Here is an 18,921-nt window from a genome sequence, read left to right as displayed (position 1 = left end):
TCATTCTTGATTTGATTTTACTTTCATGTAATGATTTAAAATCAAGAGCCCGTTCTCCCTTTATTCCCAATATAATGTTTAAGTCATCCATCCATTTATTGGCCTTCCTCGGCGTAGCTTAACATAGGTAACGCTAAAAGTGGGTAGCCTCCCTTAACCTACCTACCTTAATATTGTAGTTTGGGTACCTACCCATCACCTGACATACCTTTTAAAAAGGTAAGTTATGTTCCGAACCTACATAGCTAATAGGTACTATAATAGGTAAGTTATGTTGGCTGGGCCATGTTATAGGTATACTTCCGTTCTAGCATATTTTACTGTAGGGCGGTGAGAATTGGCTCTTATACTTAGAGGATAGGTACCCTTCCCTATATCCTACCTACTCCTTTCAATATTCTGGGATACCTATTATACACATAACACATCACCTATAAATATACCCTATGAAATAGGCACATCATAGGTAAGTTATGTTGACTGGGCCATGTTACAGGTATACTTCCGTTCTAGCATATTTTACTGTAGGGCGGTGAGAATTGGCTCTTATACTTAGAGGATAGGTACCCTTCCCTATATCCTACCTACTCCTTTCAATATTCTGGGATACCTATTATACACATAACACATCACCTATAAATATACCCTATGAAATAGGCACATCATAGGTAAGTTATGTTGGCTGGGCCATGTTATGATTCCGTACTGCCTAGATTAGGGCGGTGTTTTCGTTTTATTGTTGGATATTTTATTGTGGTGCTGTGAGTATCAGGCCTTATAGCTACATACATACCTGTTTACCAGTCGAGCGCTGCTGTTTACCCTTGGACTTTCTCAGCACGTGGTCAAATTCTCAAATTAAATTGAGGATAAAATTCCATACCTCGGCTGGGATTGAACCTGACCACAACACATCACCTATAAATATGTATACCTTAGAAGTAGGCACATCATAGGTAAGTTATGTTGGCTGGGCCATGTTATGATTCCGTACTACCTAGATTAGGGCGGTGTTTTCGTTTTATTGTTGGATATTTTATTGTGGTGCTGGGAGTATCAGTCCTTATAGCTACATACATACCTGTTTACCAGTCAAGCGCTTCTGTCTACCCTTGGACTTTCTCAGCACCCCCCCAAATTTGCCAAGATTTCTCAGAAAGCAATAATTTAATACCTTCTCCTCGTCGTCAATACGTCAGTCACCTTCCCCGAAAGATTTCTTAGAAAGGAATAATAAAACACCTATTTCTGCTTATCATCATCCTTCTTAAGGCCTTCTCATTCCCCCTCCAAGTGGTCAAGATTTCTCAGAAAATAGTAATAAAATACCTATTCCTCCTTTTTTTCTCTCCTCCACCTCCTTTTTGTCCCTTTTCCTCTTCCTTCCCCTTATGCTCCTCCTTCTCCTATTCCTCATCCTAACCACCTCCATCTTTTCCTCATTCTTGTGTCCTTCTAATCCTTCTTCTTCTTCTTCTCCTCCTCCTCCTCCTCCTCCTCCTCCCTCTCCTTCTTCTCCTCCTCTTCCTTCTCCCCCTCCTAGTCTTCTTTCTCCTTTTCCTCCTCCTATTCCTTAAGATTTCTTAGAAAGGAATAATAAAACACATATTTCTGCTTATCATCATCCTTCTCATTTCTCATTTCCCCTCCAAGTGGTCAAGATTTCTCAGAAAATAGTAATAAAATACGTATTCTTCCTTTTTTTTTCCTCCTCCACCTCCTTTTTGTCCCTTTTCCTCTTCCTTCTCCTTATGCTCCTCCTTCTCCTAATATTCCTCCTCCTAACCACCTCCATCTTTTCTTCTTTCTTGTGTCCTTCTAATCCTTCTTCTCCTCCTCCTCCGCCTCCTCCCTCTCCTTCTCCTCCTCCTCCTTTTCCTTCTCCTCCTCCTCCTTCTCCTCCTCCTAGTCTCCTTTCTCCTTTTCCTTCTCCTTCTTCTCCTCCTCCTCCTCCAAAGGTTTCTTTATTTCCTTCTGTCACGTCACGTCTGTTTTCCGTTCGTCCGTTTCGGAGTAGACCGCTTTCTATTTTGCCATCAGAGGGCATTGAATCCGTTTTATCCTATTGCCGTCGCCAGCTTTCTGCCGATCGCATGACCCAAGGTCAGTTCCGATAATATTTACGACGGTTTCGAATTTCCCCATTATTATTTGCAAAACATAACTCCACGTACGAATTTTTAGGATGGAATTTTTCCTTTTGAAAGTCCTTTTCGCTACACAAGTACTTACATAGGTTTCAAAAACATCGATGTTGACATCGATGTTTTTGTTCCGATGTATCGATGTTTTCAAAACATCGATGTCGATGTCCCAACCCTATCCCACTCCCATAGCTCGGGCATTTAGGGGCCCCATAGGGACACATTCAGGGGCCCCCAAATTACTACAATTTGGAGTTTCTAAATTGTACAGTGTACACCTTGAATAAGTCCTAAATGTGTACCTATGATCTTCAATGTTTCCTTGAAGAGTTTCCTGAGTTGTATACGACCTTGAATATCTACTCTCTTAACACTGCCTTATATCCCACTCCCATAGCTCGGGCATTTAGGGGCCGCATAGGGACACATTCAGGGGCCCCCAAATTACTACTATTTGGACTTTCTAAATTGTACAGTGTACACATTGAATAAGTCCTAAATGTGTACCTATGATTTTCAATGTTTTAAGTTTAAGCTAATAAATTTTCTAAAAAATTGTCCCTCTATTTTGAACCTTTTTTCGTGAAATGGTATCTATCACACATGACCTTGATGCTTAGTGTGTAAATAAATGGTAACTATATTGGACTTTACAATCGATGTGTTTCAGAACGAGTGGCCATCAAAATTCTGGATAAAGCCAAGTTGACGCCAAAGGCGCGGAAAATGCTGAGTAGAGAGATCGTCAGCATGGAGTCAGTCCATCACCCAAACATTATAAGGTACCTTGTAGAGCCAAAGAACCATTCATATCATTAAGGTCTAGAACAGTCAGTCCGATCTTTAATTTAATACCTTCTCCTCCGCGTCAATACGTCAGTCACCTTCCCCGAAAGATTTCTTAGAAAGGAATAATAAAACACAAAACACCTATAAAAATAATATAATAAAAAAAAAAAAAAATGCGCCCACAAGTCCTAAAAGAACTAAATTGAATGGAGAGTATGCTGGAGACATTACCAGTGTAAAAAGAAAATTTATATGATTTCAAGGAAAAGAAGGCTGTTAAATGCCGTAAGCTGTGAGATCCACAAAAATGATAGAAGACTTTCCATTTCACCACCAATAATTTCATTAATTACCTCTTATTTAAGTAAATCTCTTTTTCTGTTGCTGCTGCTGCTGCTGCTGCTGCTACTAGCCCAAATAACGTACCAATCACGTTCGCCTGCTCTCTACAATCGTTAGCTACAGGATCACGTTTTCACGTACATTCATAATGAGTGCACGTACCCATAAAGTCAAGCACCCACCTACCCCTCTTCCAATCCACAAAGTCAAGTACCCCCTCAAATCCACTTCTGAAGAGGGGAAAACCCCCCATTATTCATATTTTATCTCGTAATACCCTCATACTCATCTACGTTAACTTTTGACATTTATCAGAGTCGAAGGGTTGGGAAGGGTTCAGGGGTGGGGGGAAAAGTCTAATCCAGTGGCTCTCAACTTTTTTTTTAGGTCAAACCAAATCCCAAAATTGCCCATTTCTAGAGCATTTTCTCAACTTTAATGAAATATAATACAGAAACAGCCCACTCTGAGGCTGACGGGGCCAAACAGCCAGAAAAGATGGTTAAGATTAGTTAAATAATCATTTTGTGGCTTGTAGTAATTTAATAAATAATAGAGGTGATTCAAAATTATATACCTCTATAAAAAAATATAGTTCAATGAGTTCCTATTCTTCCCTCCATCAAAATTAACGTTTTAGCACAAATAGGGTGATCACCCCAGTTTTGAACACCCCTGGTCTAAACGTATGAGCGTTTGAGCATCATAAATTAAAAAAACTTTTTCCCCATTCCCCATCCAACCCAACTTTGGAAAAAAAGTTTGAAAAGACAGCGATTAGAAAAGTTTGTGTAACGAGTTGCGAGTACCCAGAACGTTCGAAAGTTCGTTTCCAATTTTCCAATCACTTTGAGCGATTTGGTCCGATACCTTCGCATTTATATCTTGTTATTATTTTTAAGATGAGTGTTTCACCGCCGTTTTTATTTCGTAGCAATGGAACAACTCTATGTAATAGCATGCCCACATTAATGCTGCGGTTAACGGTTAATCCTCTTGAATTTCTCTAAAATATTCGCCTAATACGTAAGAAGTATTTTAAGTAGGTACGGTGCTTAAACAAATAAAGTAGCCGTTCTTGTTTACTTTACAAATATTTCAATCACAATCAGTTCAAACACAGGCCAAGAATATCAATGGAACCCGCGGAACGCTTTTGTTACGGGAACGGCGAACGGAACTTGGTAAAAACGAGTAGAACTTACCTCAAATCTGGTGAAATACTGTCCTATAAATTTCAAATAATTAAAATAATAAATTAAATTTCGTCACCAAAACACTGTTAAACGCACATTTCTTAATATAGATTTAAATAAATAAATTAGAATTTTTTAAAGGAGATTGAATGAACGTCCAGAATTGTCTGTTGCTTCGTGTATCTTTTGTAGGCGTTCCGCACAACGACCGCATGGCCCTTGTCGTCTGGGTTACCCGTCATGCTGTAAACACACCAAATGTTTTTTTGTGGCAAAGATCAGAAAATCAGAATAGATTTGAACTAAGGTCAAATTTTCCTCACGAGGCGGAGTGTACTCCGGAAGAGATTAATTTCTTCTCTTTGCCTCCCTCTAGTCTACGAGAAGACTCAGAACCAACTCCAGAATGACAAGAAGTGGCAACACGAGACCAGTTTGGGCAAACGGGTGGCCCTCTATAAGCTGCAGAACGAACTGGGGAGAGGCAACTTCTCCACGGTTAAGATGGCCATCCATGAGGTTACCAAAGGTAAGACCTACTGAACTGTTGAAGGTAAGACCTGCTGAACTGTAGGTACAAAAGAAATACACCATAAAATATCAACTAACTAAAGCTGGGGAGAGGCAACTTCTCCACGGTTAAGATGGCCATCCATGAGGTTACCAAAGGTAAGACCTACTGAACTGTTGAAGGTAAGACCTACTGAACTGTTGAAGGTAAGACCTGCTGAACTGTAGGTACAAAAGAAATAGGTACACCATAAAATATCAACTAACTAAAGATCGAACCCGCGGCCTAGCGCTTACAAGGCAGACGCTCTACCAACCAAGCTAACTAGGCTGGCTAAAACATAATCTAAAGATGGGTAACAGAAAGTGTTATTCCGACTTATTCTTCACAAACGTGCCTTTTTGCCTTCCTTGCTATAAGAATACTAAGAATACTAGGGAAGGGCTCGTGGTTCTGGGGCCCCTTTGCAGAACCCTGGCCCAGGGAAAACTGGATGAATCCCCTTTGAGCAGCTCTGCAGCTCTCTAGGTTGGTAGGTACGTACGTAGGTTGGTAGGTACGTACGTAGGTAGGTAGGGTAATGTAGGTGCAAGAATAGATATGTACGTTTTTGGTAGCAAGATAGGTATACGTATATGAATGAACAAGTGAAGTTGTCAAAGTCAAAGTTATCTCTACATAATGCCCTATACCTTCTAAGCCTTCTAAGTATACATAGTCTACCTACACATGTATAAATATGTAGAATAAAAGTACCTAGGTACGTACATTACCTTTCACAAGAGGGAGGTAATATTGAATAAACCAATATACAATGACATACTGTCATAATAAGGGGAGAGGGGAAGGGATAGAGAAGGGAGAAGGGAAGAAAGGAGGGGGAAAGAGGGGTAGAAAGACAAGGGGGGAAGGAGGGAAAGGGAGGGACGAGTGACAGACGTGACTTTGGGGAATCTATTTTTTAATAATGGAAAGCCAACGAATATACAGGCTGTCTAAAACATGCCTTAAATTCCTTTCTTTAAGGACAAGCTTGCAACTTTACTCTTGTCTTTTTTAAGCCAGAATAGAGGGAACTGTAACTCCCAAGGTATTATCGTCTCGAAAGCCAGGACATGGTAAGACAGGATAAGAGAAAGCCATCCGTTCCGAGAACGAACTTTACGTCCATCCTGTATACATCTTTAATCCGGTTACGTCAATGTCACTTATTGTGTACATAGCAAAATTGCACCTAGATATACCTACGTACCTACTTTGTACCTAGATATACGTACCTATACTTTGTACCTACATTTCATACCTGGCCATCAAAATTCTGGATAAAGCCAAGTTGACGCCAAAGGCGCGGAAAATGCTGAGTAGAGAGATCGTCAGCATGGAGTCAGTCCATCATCCAAACATTATAAGGTACCTTGTAGAGCCAAAGAACCATTCATATCATTAAGGTCTAGAACAGTCAGAGCATGGCTTACGTCTATAGATTTATGTTGAGATAATGATTAATTAAAGATTGATAGTTTATTGAATCATTAAGCGTTTACAATGGGCATCAATCACAATCAGTTCAGTGAACGGAACTCACTCATAGGGTCTCTTTGGGACCCCAATGATTTAAATCGAGCCCAAAATACTTGAACATTTCCTTCGTGTGATGAACATTTTTACCTAATTTCATCAAAAGCTTAGAAACCGTTCGAGAGTTTCTTGATCCCAAGGCCGAGGTTACAAACCTTAACCCCTGACAAAAATATGTCAAATCGAGAGCAAAATAAAAATGTTCCTTGGGGGTCAAATAGAGGACAAATGTTCTTAGGGATACATTTGACGTCTTCTAGTTTAGTCGGCCCGCTTCTTACTTCGTTCCTTCCCCAGGTTGTACGAGGTGGAACAGTCAGAGCATGGCTTACGTCTATAGATTTATGTTGAGATAATGATTAATTAAAGATTGATAGTTTATTGAATCATTAAGCGTTTACAATGGGCATCAATCACAATCAGTTCAGTGAACGGAACTCACTCATAGGGTCTCTTTGGGACCCCAATGATTTAAATCGAGCCCAAAATACTTGAACATTTCCTTCGTGTGATGAACATTTTTACCTAATTTCATCAAAAGCTTAGAAACCGTTCGAGAGTTTCTTGATCCCAAGGCCGAGGTTACAAACCTTAACCCCTGACAAAAATATGTCAAACGGAGGGCAAAATAAAAATGTTCCTTGGGGGTCAAATAGAGGACAAATGTTCTTAGGGATACATTTGACGTCTTCCCCAGGTTGTACGAGGTGTTGGAAACGTTCGGGAAGATCTTCCTGGTGGTAGAATACGCGAGCGGTGGCGAGTTGTACAACAAGATAACAACCGAGGGTAGACTTAGCGAAGACGACGCGAAGATCTACTTCCTTCAGATCTTGTCGGCTGTGAAACATTTGGTAAGAAACCTGGGCAATCGCAGAACGAAAATTGGGCAAAACATTTTGATAAGGCCAGCCACTCGCTATTCGTTTTTTTCTCCTCCTCCACCTCCTTTTTGTCCCTTTTCCTCTTCCTTCTCCTTATGCTCCTCCTTCTCCTATTCCTCATCCTAACCACCTCCATCTTTTCCTCTTTCTTGTGTCCTTCTAATCCTTCTCCTCCTCCTCCTCCCTCTCCTTCTTTTCCTTCTCCTCCTCCTAGTCTTCTTTCTCCTTTTCCTTCTCCTCCTCCTCCAAAGGTTTCTTTATTTCCTTCTGTCACGTCACGTCTGTTTTCCGTTCGTCCGTTTCGGAGTAAACCGCTTTCTATTTTGCCATCAGAGGGCATTGAATCCGTTTTATCCTAATCAATCACAAGCAGTTCAGTGAACGGAACTCACTCATAAGGGTCTCTTTGGGACCCCAATGATTTAAATCGAGCCCAAAATACTTGAGCATTTCCTTCGTGTGATGAACATTTTTATCTAATTTCATCAAAAGCTTAGAAACCGTTCGAGAATTTCTTGATCCCAAGGCCGAGGTTACAAACCTTAACCCCTGACAAAAATATGTCAAATCAAGGGCAAAATAAAAATGTTCCTTGGGGGTCAAATAGAGGACAAATGTTCTTAGGGATACATTTGACGTGTTCTAGTCTAGTCGACCTTACTTCGTTTCTTCATTTACTTCCCCAGGTTGTACGAGGTGCTGGAAACGTTCGGGAAGATCTTCCTGGTGGTAGAATACGCGAGTGGTGGAGAGTTGTACAACAAGATAACAACCGAGGGTAGACTTAGCGAAGACGATGCGAAGATCTACTTCCTCCAAATCTTGTCGGCTGTGAAACATTTGGTAAGAAACCTGGGCAATCGCAGAACGAAAATTGGACAAACATAAGGCCAGCCACTCACTATCAGGTAGACCTGACGGGTACGGCTGAAAAAGTCCGCCTTTTAGATATACCTGATATCTGGTGAGCACACACACTATCAGGTAGACCTGAGAACGGACCTGATCAGGTGTACCTGTCAGGTCTACCTGATGTGAGTGGCTGTCCTAAGAAACCTGTACAAAACATTTGGTTAGGGACAATCGCGTGCTGCTAGCTTTTGCCGGTCCACTCAGGCTGGGTGAGATAAATGAGAGTTGGGTTCACCAAAATGGGCAAATTGCCTCTACGAAATCTACTTTCTGCATGTCTCTACAAAAACGTATTAACAAGCAAGGCAGACTTACAGTTACAAGCAAACTATAAGTGCAAAATCGTCCAATCGAAGCGGCGACCTAGCGCTTACAAGGCAGGTGCGCTACCCTTCAAGCTAACTATGTCTCCGGTCTGTTCTGATTTCAGCATGACAGAGACATTATCCATAGAGATATCAAGGCTGAAAACGTATTCCTCAGCGTGAGGGGCATTGTCAAACTAGGAGATTTGGGATTCAGCACGAAATTACAACAAGGTAAGTCAATTGTCTTGTTTATTTCGACGCGACGCCTTGAGGTATTTCCACAGGTCCACACATAGTCGACGCCGTCGATCGATGTCGACTGAACCGTCCACACTACCTCAATAACATACATAGTTTCACCTCTTCGATCGATCGATCGATGTTTGGTCTACAAGGTTTGGACACACCTTTAGTTTTCCTAGGGGCCAGAGTTGGATGTGCTACGGCGAGCAAATTAATACGGCCGAACGAACTTATACCCATTCGCCTCCTTGAGCTTCTTCGCCTTGAAGAGAAGGTCTTGATTGGCCTTAGTTAAATGCTCGTTTATGTAGATTTTCTCCTTGTACAGTTGTTTGCTACGGGATGCAGTCGTCCACTTGTCTCTCACGGATGTGTTGGAAAGTCTCACTACGATCGGTTTAATCTTGTTCTTCGCCAAAGTGTTGACCCTGTGCGCTTTATGCACATCTTTCATGCAATCTGGAATTCCAAGTTTGTTTCCCAGGGTTTCTATAATTTTGTACACATCTTCATTCTTCTCTTGTTTTACTCCATTGATGATAATATTACTAATTCTTTGTCTTTGTTGTAGGGTTGGGACATCGACATCGATGTTTTGAAAACATCGATACATCGGAACAAAAACATCGATGTCAACATCGATGTTTTTGATTACGATACATCGGATACTCGATATATCGAAGTTTAAAAACATCGATGTATCGAACATCGATGTTTTCGTCTCGATGTCCCAACCCTAGAGTGGGATATAAGGCAGTGTTAAGAGAGTATAGATATTCAAGGTCGTATACAACTTAGGAACCTCTTCAAGGCCGTATTCAAGGTCATATAACTTAAGAACATACCGATTCAAGGTCACACTATTTATAGGAATGTATTCAAGGACATACTATCTATTTATACGAAAGTATTCCAAGGGCGTACAATTTAGGAACGGCTGTCGCTAAGGGAAATTATGGCTTCGTTCTGTACGACGGAGTATTTGCGCTTCCTTCATTAGAAGATCAGATCACACAACCTCACGCTCAGGTGAATGAGAGAGTCTCATCATCGTGACCGAGGGGCTGGAAACTATAAAAGTTTGTCAACCTGAAGATATACTACAGAAATGATCCTGTGAAGTATGATCTTAATTTTTCCATGTTTCACTAGAAGAACACATCGAGCACTGCCAGTGTAAAAGAGTGAGAAGTAATCCGAACAAGAATAAATAAACAAAATTATACAGTGAATAGAGCACGGAGAGTATATCATGCTTATTGCATACCAGGTCGGGAGACGGGCGTTTTAACACTTGTATTTTTTATTCTCCCTAGAATACCTAATTCTTTTTGAAATATTGATTGTTGATTAGCAATAACAATTTGTCTGGCTGGGGGACTTTAAACAGGACGATATCAGCCTGAAATTTCCCTTGCTAAAGAAATAGCAAAGGTTGAGTGTGAAGGGCATCCACTCGTAAAATTTTTGTATCCAAAACGCAATGTCAGCCCAAAGCAGTCACCGAAGCTAGGGCTGATTGAGAGACTGATGAAAAACGCCGACCCCGTCTAAACACGGGAAAAGTTACCCCAACAAAGAGCCTAAGGTCGCCTAACTTTTTGGAGCCCGCAACCGAGTCCTCCCTGAGCAAAGTTCGCGACACGGATGATTGGTAGGAAATAGGAAACCACGCTGGCCCGCCAGCGACAGCCGTAGTTATCGTTTTTGCCGTAGCACGTCCAACACTTTGACGTGGTAACGGTATGTGTTTCTCAGTACCATAGTGTGTTGTCCGACTTTTTAGGGCGGATTAAAGAGTTAAAATTGATTACCCCAACAAAGAGCCTAAGGTCGCCTAACTTTTTGGAGCCCGCAACCGAGTCCTCCCTGAGCAAAGTTCGCGACACGGATGATTGTTGGTGACGATGGTAGGAAATAGGAAACCACGCTGGCCCGCCAGCGACAGCCGTAGTTATCATCGTTTTTGCCGTAGCACGTCCAACACTTTGACGTGGTAACGGTATGTGTTTCTCAGTACCGTAGTGTGTTGCCCGACTTTTTAGGGCGGATAAATAAAAGAGTTTAAATTGATGCCACTCAGACACCTCATTCAAATGCGGCCCCTAAATGCCCGAGCTATGGGAGTGGGATATAAGGCAGTGTTAAGAGAGTAGATATTCAAGGTCGTATACAACTCAGGAAACTCTTCAAGGTCATATAACTTAAGAACATACCGATTCAAGGTCACACTATTTACAGGAATGTATTCAAGGACATACTAACTATTTATACGAAAGTATTCCAAGGGCGTACAATTTAGGAACGGCTGTCGCTAAGGGAAATTATGGCTTCGTTCTGTACGACGGAGTATTTGCGCTTCCTTCATTACTCCCTCTCCCTCCTCAATACGTCAGTCCAAATTATTATCTCCCATATTACTCTATCTAGGTACAAAGTAGGTACGTATATCTAGGTGCAATTTTGCTATGTACACAATAAGTGACATTGACGTAACCGGATTAAAGATGGATACAGGATGAACGTAAAGTTCGTTCTCGGAACGAATGGCTTTCTCTTATCCTGTCTTACCATGTCTTGGCTTTCGAGACGATAATACCTTGGGAGTTACAGTTCCCTCTATTCTGGCTTAAAAAAGACAAGAGTAAATTTGCAAGTTTGTCCTTAAAGAAAGGAATTCAAGGTATGTTTTAGACAGCCTGTATATTCGTTGGCTTTCCATTATTAAAAAAATAGATTCCCCAAAGTCACGTCTGTCACCCGTCCCTCCCTTTCCCTCCTTCTCCCCCTTGTCTTTCTACTCCTCTTTCCCCCTCCTTTCTTCCCTTCTTCCTTCTCTATCCCTTCCCCCCTCCCCTTATTATGACAGAATGTCATTGTATATTGGTTTATTCAATATTACCTCCCTCTTGTGAAAGGTAATATACGTACTTCTATTCTACATATTATATGTACATGTGTAGGTAGACTATGTATACTTAGAAGGCTCAGAAGGTACCTATAGGGAATTATGTAGAGATAACTTTGACTTTGACAACTTCACTTGTTTATTCATATACCTACCTTGCTACCAAAAACGTACATATCTATTCTTGCACCTACATTACCCTACCTACATACGTACGTACGTACCTACCTAGAGACCTGCTCAAAGGGGATTCATCCGGTTTTCCCCGGGCCAGGGTTCTGCAAAGGGGCCAGGGTTCCCCAGAACCACGAGCCCTTCCCTATTATTTTTATAGCAAGGAAGGCAAAAAGGCACGCTGATGAGGGATCAGTCAGGATAACATTTTGTGTTACCCATCTTTATATGTTGCCTATATTTCGTCCCCTGTAGGACCTTTACTTAGATTAAGGTCATGCGAAGGTATCGGACTAAATCGCTCAAAATGATTGGAAAATTGGAAACGAACTTTCGAACGTTCTGCGTACTCGCAACTCGTTACACAAACTTTTCTAATCGCTGTCTTTTCAAACTTTTTTCCAAAGTTGGGTTGGATAGGTGACGGGGGAAAAAGTTTTTTAATTTATGATGCTCAAACGTTCATACGTTTAGACCAGGGGTGTTCAAAACTGGGGTAATCACCCTTTTTGTGCTAAAACGTTAATTTTGATGGAGGGAAAAATAGGAACTCATTGAACTATACTTTTTTTGTATTAGGTCAGATATATTTTTTTCTAAAGAGGTTGGGGGGGCAAGAGTCCAAACAGTGTCTTAAAGGGGGGAGGCAGGCCCTGCCCTCCCTTTAAAGTTAGGTATTCCGTTCCCTCCAAGGTAGGTAATTCCCCTCCTTTCAAATATACCTACCTTTAGGTTTGGGAGTTCAAACACAATGTACAAAACTAAAATAGGAACTTGTGGCCCTGGCACTTGAGGAAAAGTAGAGCCATAATTTTTGTGAATGTGTCTTCTTTTTTGAAAAGTAGAAAGCCAGCCGTTCCGAGAACGAACATTATCCCATCAGGATAAAATCCGCCCCGGACGGGAATCGAACCCGCGGCCTAGCGCTTACAGACGCACTACCAACTAAGCTAACTAGGCTGGCTCAGATAATTTTTAATCACCTCTACTATTTATTAAATTACTACAAGCGATAAAATGATTATTTCACTAATCTTAACCCAAATAATCCATCTTTTCGGGCTGTTTGACCCTACACCTCAGCCTCAGATTGGGCCCATCTTTTCGGGCTGTTTGACCCCCTCAGCCTCAGAGTGGGCTGTTTCATACCTAAAAGTACATACATATTGTAGGTACATATATGTATGTGTATAAGGAAAGATTACAAAACATTTCCATGTGTTGGAGGAACATCTGATTCCGGTTCAGAATGAAAACCAGATCCATGGTTTCAAGTCCATGATCAAGGATTCCTAGGATTAAAACCTTGTTTGGGCCACGGTTCACGAATAAGATAATGAAGAGGTACTTCTTATTCATTGTCTAATCTTTATGAAAGAGTAAGATAAATTGGGTGTACATGCGAAGCAGAAGTCAATGATTTTGACGAACAAAAGATATGTATCCAAACTATCCAGCAGTCATTTCAACATAACCTCTTTCCGGGATTAAACCATTAGAGGAATCGATTAATACATACCTACCTAGCTACCTACCTAAATACTAGGTATAAGTAACTCAGAATACCTGTCGATAACCGATTAAATCTGCTTGGAAAATTGGAAACTAATTTGAGGGCGTAGTCAAATAGAGTTCTATTAATATCTCCCTTGGAAGGCCAAAAAAATTATGCCTTTCGATTAGACTCTGTAGGTCTGTACTCAGATAGCTTTCATAATGATGCTTATCAAACTTTCTTGACTTGGCGGGGCGGAGCGCTACCGCGCTCCTAAATTGAAATTTTCGGAGTTACCTATTATATTCTTCTTACTTTGTTCTTCTTTTCCTTTTTTTCTGCTCCTCCTCCTTCTCTTTCTTCTTCTACCTATACCCTATACCTACCTATACTTTTTTTTAAGCCCAAGACAAGTTGCAAGTACAGTGTACGAGTATTAATTCAGGAATGGCAATCTTTCAATAAAAATTGCTTTAAAATTCAATTTCGCTCTTTTTCAACGGTCTCAGGGAACCGGGCCGAATATGCCCCATCCATACGAAGTTCGTACTTGTACATACATAGTTACATTATAGGGTAAGTGTACCATTTATTCGCCCACCTAAAAAACGTACCATTTATTGGCCCACCTGTGGGTCTACGTCTACGCCACATAAGTCTGCCGATAACCGATTAAATCTGCTTGGAAAATTGGAAACTAATTTGAGGGCGTAGTCAAATAGAGTTCTATTAATATCTCCCTTGGAAGGCAAAAAAATTATGCCTTTCGATTAGACTCTGTAGGTCTGTGCTCACATAGCTTTCGTCACAATAAAAATTGCTTTACAATTAAATTTCACTCTTTTTTAACGGGCTCAGGGCTCAGGGAATCGGGCCCAATAGGCCCCATCCATACGAAGTTCGTACTTGTACATACATAGTTACATTATAGGGTAAGTGTACCATTTATTCGCCCACCTAAAAATCATCGTGACCGAGGGGCTGGAAACTATAAAAGTTTGTCAACCTGAAGATATACTACAGAAATGATCCTGTGAAGTATGATCTTGATAATAGGCCTACAAAGTAAATGTCCAAAATATTGGACCCTGGGTCTTTAGGCATACAAAACGCAAAAAGTGCTTGGGCCTTTAGAGGATATACTACAGAAATGATCCTGTGAAGTATGATCTTGATATTGATCGGATTGTGAAAACTAGATGTGTTAGAACTGCGTAACTGCAAAATTGAGAAGTTATACGAAATAAAATAATAAATGCATCGGGAATATTCAGGTAGGATGACATAGGAATGTTTACCTGTTCATACATTAGCTATTAGAGTCACCTACGTGCCCTTTTGGAATTTCCCAAATTAGACACCCTAATTACCTGGGGAATCAAATTCACATACACGTACTTATCATAATACCTATGTATTGTATAACTTCTCATTCTTAGAACAATGCAGTACTGTTTATGTAGTTTTCATATCGGATGGTACCGTCAAGATCATACTTCACAGGATTTAATTACCTGGGGAATCAAATTCACATACACGTACTTATCATAATACCTATGTATTGTATAACTTCTCATTCTTAGAACAATGCAGTAGGTACTGTTTATGTAATTTTCATATCGGATGGTACCGTCAAGATCATACTTCACAGGATCATTTCTGTAGTATATCTTCAGGTTGACAAACTTTTATAGTTTCCAGCCCCTCGGTCACGATGATGAGACTCTCTCATTCACCTGAGCGTGAGGTTGTGTGATCTGATGTCTGATCTTCTCCAAGATTAGATCACACCTCGATGATCGCGCCCTAACTCTCGAGTTAGGCGGGTGAATGAGGTGTCTGAGTGGAACCCACTTTTAAACTCTCCTGATAAAAAACCCTACAAATAGAGGGGTCTAGACATGCAACGGCTCCGAGCCGCAATCCTTGGTTTTACGGTAAGAGTGATGACTGATGACTGATGGTAAATGCGGCCAGGTTGACAAACTTTTATAGTTTCCAGCCCCTCGGTCACGATGATGAGACTCTCTCATTCACCTGAGCGTGAGGTTGTGTGATCTGATGTCTGATCTTCTCCAAGATTAGATCACACCTCGATGATCGCGCCCTAACTCTCGAGTTAGGCGGGTGAATGAGGTGTCTGAGTGGCACCCAAAATTTAAACTCTCCTGACAAAAAACCCTACAAATAGAGGGGTCTAGACATACAACGGCTCCGAGCCACGATCCTTGGTTTTACGGTAAGAGTGATGACTGATGGTAAATGCGGCTGACGCTCGAAGCGGTGGCGAAAAATAAACAAATAAATCCCTCTTTAATTCAACACAGTACATTTGGTACGTAAGTTGGTTTGACGTCAGAGAAGAATTTAACTACTGTCTATGGCTATGGGTAACAATTACCTATTGTGCCAATCCTCACTTTTCAAGCTGATATTAAAATTAGAAGAGTTGCCTGCATCCAAGAAGAATGCCCAATCAAGTCTTCCCAATTTGGCAATCTCCATTCTTCAAGTTGAAACACATATGAACAGTAATTTGCATCCTTGGTTTGACGTCAGAGAAGAATTTAACTACTGTCTATGGCTATGGGTAACAATTACCTATTGTGCCAATCCTCACTTTTCAAGCTGAAATTAAAATTAGGAGAGTTGCCTGCATCCAAGAAGAATGCCCAATCAAGTCTTCCCAGTTTGGCAATCTCCATTCTTCAAGTTGAAACACATATGAACAGTAAGATAAATGCTAATTTCTACCTCAGTGAATAATATGCTACTTCAAATCAAGGAGGGAACCAGCCGTTCCGAGAACGAACCTTGTCTGTTTAAGATAAAATACTCCCCGGTCCCCGGGCTTGAATCGAACCCGCAACCCAGTGCTTATCAGAAAGACGCAGTCTACCCTTCAAGATGTCCAGCTGGCAGCTGTCGCTATGTTTTCTACCGTGTTTTTTAACGGGACGTTCTCTTAAAGGTCATCAAATAATCTTATTCCGCTCAAATTGCCATGATATTTCAACTTGTAACTACCTACCTAGATCTTGGCCATAAACTTCGGAACCTGTAGAACAACTACTGTCAGGTTTTTTTTTTTTTTTTTTTCCTTTTTAATGCATGTTTCAGGTTATGTTATTAAGACTGGTTAACCCATTTTAGGCCATTAACACTAATTAGTCCACCTCTGTGTCCGAGTGTCTACCCTACATTAGTGGAGATGTCAATGTCAAATTTTCCAGACTTCTTGCCATAAAGACGGTTTATTGGTGGATGTGTTAGATTTACCAAATTATTTCTTGTCTAAAAGGTACCACGTTTGGCACTGCAAAGAAAAGAGGAAGGAAGATAACATAGGAAGAGAAAGGAAGAGAGAGAGAGAGAGAGAGAGAGAGAGAGAGAGAGAGAGAGAGAGAGAGAGAGAGAGAGAGTATTTTTTTTTTAAGAAAGAGAGAAAAAGAGAGAAAGGGAGAGAGAGAGAGAGAGAGAGAGAAATTTTTTTTTTTTTTTTTTTTTTTTAGTGGATGTGCCATTTTTCCCAATGTCCTAATACATTATGAGAGAAAAGTGCTGTTAGTTGATATATTATGCTATGTTTCTTCTGTACGAGTACCTACAGATCAGTAGGTCTTATACATAGTTAGGTAGGTTTTAATTTCAACATTTCAGTAGGTTTTACCTTTGGTAACCTCATGGATGGCCATCTTAACCGTGGAGAAGTTGCCTCTCCCCAGTTCGTTCTGCAGCTTATACAGGGCCACCCGTTTGCCCAGACTGGTCTCGTGTTGCCACTTCTTGTCATTCTGGAGTTGGTTCTGAGTCTTCTCGTAGACTAGAGGGAGGCAAAGAGAAGAAATTAATGTTAACAACCTGCCCAACCCTTCGACTCTGATAAATGTCAAAAGTTAACGTAGATGAGTATGAGGGTATTACGAGATAAAATATGAATAATGGGGGGTTTCCCCCTCTTCAGAAGTGGATTTGAGGGGGTACTTGACTTTGTGGATTGGAAGAGGGGTAGGTGGGTAGTTGGCTTTATGGGTACGTGCACTCATTATGAATGTACGTGAAAACGTGATTCTGTAGCTAACGATTGTAGAGAGTCTTCCTTCTTTCTTCGATTTCGGGACGATAAGACCATAGCAGTTACAGTTCCCTCTGTCAAACCTCTTTTTTTTTTAAAAAAAAAAACCTCAGATTATTTATTGGCATGTTAATTGTTTGAGCTCACATTGTATCAGTTAATGTTTATGGCTTGAGCTTGAATTGTATCAAGCCTGCAGATTTTGCTTTATCTCGCAAGTCGATCAGAGCTCTGGTTGTCAAGGCAACACCTGACACTATCGCAGTCACCTGGTGACAAATCTGTGTCATCCTAGAGTTCACGTAATCAAAACAATGAAGATAGACCATGTCGAAGAGATTGATAACAAATTAGATGCAGTTCATTAGTGATTATACGTATAAAGCTGGCCACTCACTATCAGTTAGACCTGACAGACGGACCTTCTCAGCCGTACTTGTCAGGTTTACCTGATGGTGTTGTGCTCATTAGGTGTTAGGTGGTATACCTGGTCAGGTGTACCTGATAATGAGTGGCTGGCCTTATGAAACCTGTAATCCGGCCATTCACACTCCAACTGTTCGACAGACAGATGTCCTCTCACCACAGGAAAGTGTCTTGTGGAAAAAGCTCCCAAATTCTAGGTCTATCAGACTGGCTGAAGACTGAAGTTGGAAGCTCTTTTTCGCTACACAAGTCCCGGTGGTATGACAGACCTATTGCGGACAGACATAGATCTGTCAGACAGAGCGTGAGTGGCCAGCCTAACGATATCTCAGAGTGAATTCTATCACGTGATGCTATAGTATTGTGAACAAGTGACCTTAGCACAATCGTGAGGGCTTTCATGTCGGAGGAATATCATGCTATGTCTTGCATCTTACTAAAGCCATAAATATAGCAGAGAATAAAAGAACAGGTTACAGGAAGGTCGTTGACACAATAATATGGTAGTATTTATTTTACAAATTCTTTTTTACAATCTATATTACATAGAGGTTCTGGACTTTTCGTGGTATCAGAAAAAAATCACGTTTGACTCTTTTTCAAGTATTTGGTTACTTTGGTCCCATTAACAAATTCGAGCACAATTCTTAATGTCATCAAAAACATTTACAAGTCAACAAGCCCTCATATTCTCATCCCAAAGGGTCAATTTTCAATATATCTTACAAGGAAAAACAGGGATGGGCATGGTACGAACACAGACCACAAGAGTCTAATTTAGCAGCTTGTTTCATTTCTACGAATTACGAAATGTAGAATGATGATGATCTCTTTCTCTAAAAAAAAGGTAGTTAGGTTGGTATAAAAAAAAGTAGGATTGTCGGTGGTTTTTTATGTGGCCATTCATATACGTAATATAACTGGTTATATATACAT

At 40.7% G+C, this 18,921-nt stretch overlaps 2 protein-coding genes, 1 non-coding gene and 3 pseudogenes across 3 annotated transcripts in view; 3 read left to right on the top strand and 3 right to left on the bottom strand.

Moving 5' to 3' along the window:
- Positions 1-2,093: 2,093 nt before the first annotated feature.
- LOC103511489 (serine/threonine-protein kinase NIM1-like) lies at positions 2,094-8,960 on the top strand. Its single transcript, XM_026825240.1, has 6 exons — positions 2,094-2,103; positions 4,848-5,000; positions 6,136-6,140; positions 6,286-6,392; positions 8,131-8,287; positions 8,787-8,960. Exons 1-6 carry the CDS (start codon positions 2,094-2,096, stop codon positions 8,958-8,960), a joined length of 606 nt encoding a protein of 201 aa, XP_026681041.1.
- Positions 8,961-9,915: 955 nt separating this feature from the next.
- On the bottom strand, positions 9,916-10,038 carry LOC113468387 (annotated as a pseudogene).
- Positions 10,039-14,436: 4,398 nt separating this feature from the next.
- LOC113468384 lies at positions 14,437-14,532 on the bottom strand (annotated as a pseudogene).
- Positions 14,533-15,118: 586 nt separating this feature from the next.
- LOC113468385 lies at positions 15,119-15,332 on the top strand. Its single transcript, XR_003392152.1, has one exon. It is a non-coding gene; the product is annotated as a small nucleolar RNA U3 (small nucleolar RNA).
- Positions 15,333-15,495: 163 nt separating this feature from the next.
- On the top strand, positions 15,496-15,631 carry LOC113468386 (annotated as a pseudogene).
- Positions 15,632-17,140: 1,509 nt separating this feature from the next.
- LOC103511488 (serine/threonine-protein kinase NIM1-like) overlaps positions 17,141-18,921 on the bottom strand; it is a 6,926-nt gene continuing 5,145 nt past the window's right edge. Inside the window, exon 4 of the mRNA XM_008476211.1 lies at positions 17,141-17,307. Coding sequence (XP_008474433.1) covers positions 17,141-17,307 — 167 coding nt within the window. The remainder of the gene's footprint in view (positions 17,308-18,921) is intronic.

This window comes from Diaphorina citri, unplaced genomic scaffold, assembly GCF_000475195.1.
Source record: "Diaphorina citri unplaced genomic scaffold, Diaci psyllid genome assembly version 1.1 scaffold720, whole genome shotgun sequence".
In the NCBI taxonomy this organism is placed as follows: Eukaryota; Metazoa; Arthropoda; class Insecta; order Hemiptera; family Psyllidae; genus Diaphorina; species Diaphorina citri.
The sequence above is the reverse complement of the archived record's forward strand: the minus strand, read 5'-3'. Positions and strand labels throughout refer to the sequence as shown.